At 55.4% G+C, this 4550-nt stretch overlaps 1 protein-coding gene across 1 annotated transcript in view; it reads left to right on the top strand.

Moving 5' to 3' along the window:
• mtmr3 (myotubularin related protein 3) overlaps positions 1-4132 on the top strand; it is a 17892-nt gene extending 13760 nt beyond the window's left edge. The window contains 10 exon segments of the mRNA XM_077001278.1: positions 243-609; positions 611-988; positions 990-1522; positions 1524-1680; positions 1682-1717; positions 1882-1992; positions 2108-2196; positions 2713-2739; positions 3782-3819; positions 3822-4132. Coding sequence (XP_076857393.1) covers positions 243-609; positions 611-988; positions 990-1522; positions 1524-1680; positions 1682-1717; positions 1882-1992; positions 2108-2196; positions 2713-2739; positions 3782-3819; positions 3822-3952 — 1867 coding nt within the window. The 3' untranslated portion in view covers positions 3953-4132.
• Positions 4133-4550: the final 418 nt, after the last annotated feature.

Raw genomic sequence — 4550 nt, 5'->3', positions numbered from 1 at the left:
ACCTGTTGAACATATACATGACGTGTAAGTGGACTGATGAATAGAACCCTGCACACTTTTGAAAATATTTTTACAGTGCTGGTTTGTGGTTGTCTGGGTTTTTCAGACCTTTTGTTAAGTTTAAGTGAGGTTCTCACAGCTAAGAGGCTTCACCATGGCCACTGATGCTTCTTTACTGTGTGTGTATGATTGTTATGGCCGGCCATAACATTTCAAAGCAGCTTCTCCTTTTAACATCACTTTCTTTCCTTCAACAGGCGTCCCAAGACCCGATCTTTCGATAATTTGCCCACAGCGTGTGAAGTTGGAAATTCTCTCCCTGCTAATCGGCGCTCCAGTGATCCCAGTCTGAACGAGAAGTGGCAAGATCATCGTAGGTCACTGGAGCTCAACATGGGGGCGGGGCCTGACGGCGCCGGGCCCCAGGACCCCGAGGGGAGGCCAACCGGCCAGCTAGGCGTGGGGCATAATGGCGCCACGCTGCACGGGGAGACTGAGGAGGGGGAGGAGCTTCAGGATGTCAATTATGTGACGCTGCGTATCGGGGAGGGGGTAGAGGCGGAGCTCTCTGTGGCAGTGGGTCAGATGGAGAACATTCTTCAGGAGGCGGGCAGCGGACAGCCTCAGAGACGTCAAACCGGATGCCACGAACGGCCATGACGCAGGAGCCGAGGGCCAAAGTGGTGCTGATGATGGCCCGGCTGAGATCGACGGGCCGGGTGTTGTCAGGGGCTCCGAGATGCAGACGGATAGTGATGCTGAAGACGGCGATGGTGAAAGTCCAAAAGAGCTGAAGGTCGGTGACCTCTCTTCAGAGGTCATGAACGAGGAACCGTGTGAGTCACCGGTTCAGCTGCCTCATGGGCCGGGTGAACAGAGCTCCCCGGGAGAGCTCGGAGAAGGAAACGCAGGAGGTCCTGCAGAGCTCCATCACGGAGGAGCAGGTGGCCCCAAACCTCCCGTGTCCCGACAGCACCGCTCTCTCCCCCTCCACTGCCCTCAGGACTATGAGTAACGGCTGCGGGGAGGAGGTCCGTCCTCTCAGCCCACCGTCAGAGGCCCAGGAACAGGCTGACGAGAAGCATCTCTCCGTCCTGGAGAGCTCCACGGAAACTCTCACGGAGGACCTGGGTGTCGGACCCGACCCGCTCGGCCCCGCGCCTGAACCCCCAGCAGAACCGCCGTGCCTGAACCGCAGATCCGTGGCGGAAACGGACCCGCACGCCCCACACAGGACTACGAACGGCGTCGCCGAACGGCCGTCCCTCAGTGCCTTCCCCTCCGCGCCGGCTTGGGCCGAACCGCCGGCCCACCCCGCGTGCAACGGGGACTCCTCGGAGCCGGAGCCCGCGGGCCCCCCGCCGTGCGGCCACCCCGCCCCAGAGCGCACCCCCCTCAGCCGCCAGCTCTCTCTGGTCAGCTGCGGGTCGTCGGCGCTGCGGGTCGCCTGCTCGCACCACCGCTGCCCGCACTCGGCGCCGCCCGGCCGGCCCCCCGCCAGCCCGCCGGAACCGCCCTCGGCGCGCGGCGGCTTTGGACGACGACGGGCTCGCCCTGCACACGGACGCCGTGCAGCAGCGTCTGCGCCAGATCGAGGCCGGACACCAGCTGGAGGTGGAGGCCCTCAAGAGGCAGGTGCAGGACCTGTGGAGCCGTCTGGAGAGCCAGCAGGCCGCAGCCGCGGCTACGCCTGAACGGAGACCTGGCGGACGAAGTGGGTGAGTGGTGCTTCAGACCACGGCTGAGGGCGGGGCCTGTGGACCGCCCATGTGTGCTTCTGGGTGGGTGGGTGTGTCCTGTATTAGGTGGGTGTGTGTGTTACATGGTTCTCCTCCAGACGGCCTTAAACAGACGGTTTTTCCTCCCTTTCCCACACTGCAGACCTCAATCGCAGACTCTGACTTCAACGTGGAGCAGACCTGCCTGTCGCGGTGCAGCACGGAGCTCTTCTCCGAGACCAGCTGGGAGCAGGTGGACAAGCAGGACACGGAGGTATTGGACGTCATGGGTGCTCACATTTTCAATTATTCACAAACAAAAGATGCTTCCAAAGCAAGCAAGCCCAACCTTTCATCTGAGTCTGTGTGGGGTGGCCATGGTGTTTTAGGTGACCCGGTGGTATCCAGATCATCTGGCCGCCCAGTGCTACGGCTGTGAGAGAGGGTTCTGGCTGGCCACTAGGAAACACCACTGCAGGTAAGCGGTTAGGTCTAGAATGGCCTTCTCAGAACCTCGGTCCTAACCCACCCGCTGTGCTGGGTCTGGGACAGATCCACCCCCCTGTCATCGCTGTTGACGGAAGTCGAAGTTCCTCAGCTTGATTGTATGCACCAGACCTGCTCTCTGAAATGACCTCACTCCTGATTGGTCAACATGGATCCATTCAGAGAGAAGTTGTAATGAAAGCTTGATTCATTTTTTCTGAAGCGTGTTTGCACATCTGTGTGTAAATAGAACAACCACAACTGACAAATATGGCAGCTACAGAGTAAACATGTAAACATGGCCACTACAGTATTAGGATACCAATGTGCTGTTTGGCAAATGGACAAATTCCATTTGAATAGTTTTGTTGTTATTTAATTTCCTCTCTTCTCCAAACACATTTGGAGACACATTCCATGCTGATAATGTCGGGTGTCCTAAGGAGATTACAACAGCTAAAATGGCTTTTAGTAGCAACCCTTCATTTTGTCCCTCTCTCCATCACAGAAGCAAGGAACATGTGGAGGAGGCTTGGTGAGAAACAGCACACAGACTCTCTCTCTCTCGTTCTCTCTCTCTCTCTCTCTCTCTCTCTCTCTCTCTCCTCTCTCACCTCTCTCTCTCTCTCTCTCTCTCTCTCTCATATATCACATGCTGCTTCAGAGTGCCCCCTCCTCTTTCTCGATCATCCCCTTCATTTGGCTGAAGCCAGCTCTCCTCCAGTGTAGCTGTGAGCAGGTCTGTGAGGTCCAGCAGTGTTCTGGTGAGCGCGGTGTGGCCAGTCCTGCAGGGGTCCGTGGAGAAGAGACGCCGGCCGCCCTGCACACTTCTCTCTTCTTAAATTACAGTAATAATGCAGAAAATTGGCCTGATCTGAAATTTCCTCCAACCTTTTGAAAACCTGATTATCCAAAAATTACATTTTGCAATGGGACTTTATGATGTTCTGTTTATGATTGGTTTCATCTTCTAAAAACAAACAAAAAAACAACTCTGTAGTTGTGTGCCTTTGTAACCTGTATTGAATAAGCCAATGGAGAGGTGTGTGAGAGTGCATGTGGATTTGTGTGAGTAGTGTTTGGTAAGACATCTGCATGTGTGGTTGTGCGTTGATTCGAATGGTGCAAGATGCATGACTGAGGTTTTTATACGTTTGTGATGCCCCATACACAGTCCTGCGATGGGACCCCCCGTACACATCCCCTGCCCTGCTACCTGCTAATGACACCACACCGTTCATGGGCTGCATGAGGCTCTACTATATATGACCGCACTCATTAAATGCTTATCAGAAGAAATGTTCTCTGTGTGTAATGGTCAGTCACTTAACCCCGTTGTTTTGCAGCATACGGCTTCTTTGAAATGTGACTGAAACCCTTGGTTTGATTGAAATATTAATTGTGTTTAACATTCTGACGTGGGCTGCAGCAAACGCGGGTGTAATTTGGCATGAATGATCTCAGAAAGCACATTAGATCTGATTCAGCTCTGCCTTTCTCTCCTTCCCTCCTACGCTCCTTCCTTTGCTCTCTTCCCTGGGCGTTGTCTGGAATCGGCTCTCCGTCGCCACCTACAGGAACTGCGGCAACGTGTTCTGTGCCAGCTGCTGCGATCAGAGATCCCCGTGCCAAGCCAGCAGCTGTTTGAACCCAGCCGCGTGTGTAAGACCTGCTACAGCAGCCTGCAGGCCCCGGCCCTGGCCCTGGAGTTGGAGCTGGACAAGCCCATCACCGCCAGCTCTAACTAGCTGCCCTCCCCCCCGGGGGCCACTCTGCGCTCCCCACACAGCCCCAACACGCACCACCACCCAGGAGCTGAGACGCCAGTGACGGAAGGTTGCAAACACTTGATGGCAAAGCTTGAAGAAGCTACAGGGTGTCTCCCCGCCCCCCCACACCCCATCCCGCCCAGCTGAAAGGGAAGTGTGTTGTGTTTGTTTGTGTGGTGTGTGTGTGTGTGTGTGTGTGTGTGGTGTGTGTGTGTGTGTGTGTAGAGTGCAATGTGCCCAGTAGAGGTGATGGGTTTTTGGGGGTGTGGCTGGGAATATTCGCAGCACTTTGGGTGGCTCACTTGCGAGTGACCGCTGGCTTGATTAGTTGAGACACGCACAGATATATTGAACTGCTGAACGTATTAATGAAGGTAACGTCACACTCCACACTGAGGGCGTCCTCCAACCTCCCAGCTGCGGAGAACGTGAAGCCGGCCTGCTCACCGCGGTGCAGAAGAGGCCAAGACGGTGGACCCTGACTAGTCCATGACGGACTTCTCCCTCTGTCAGGATTTATCATCTCATATAGACGTTGCTTTGGTTTTCAGTGCTGGACTATGGTGCTCTTTGAGTG

Source organism: Brachyhypopomus gauderio, chromosome 4, assembly GCF_052324685.1.
Source record: "Brachyhypopomus gauderio isolate BG-103 chromosome 4, BGAUD_0.2, whole genome shotgun sequence".
Classification (NCBI taxonomy): Eukaryota; Metazoa; Chordata; class Actinopteri; order Gymnotiformes; family Hypopomidae; genus Brachyhypopomus; species Brachyhypopomus gauderio.
This window is presented reverse-complemented; position numbering and strand designations above follow the sequence as displayed.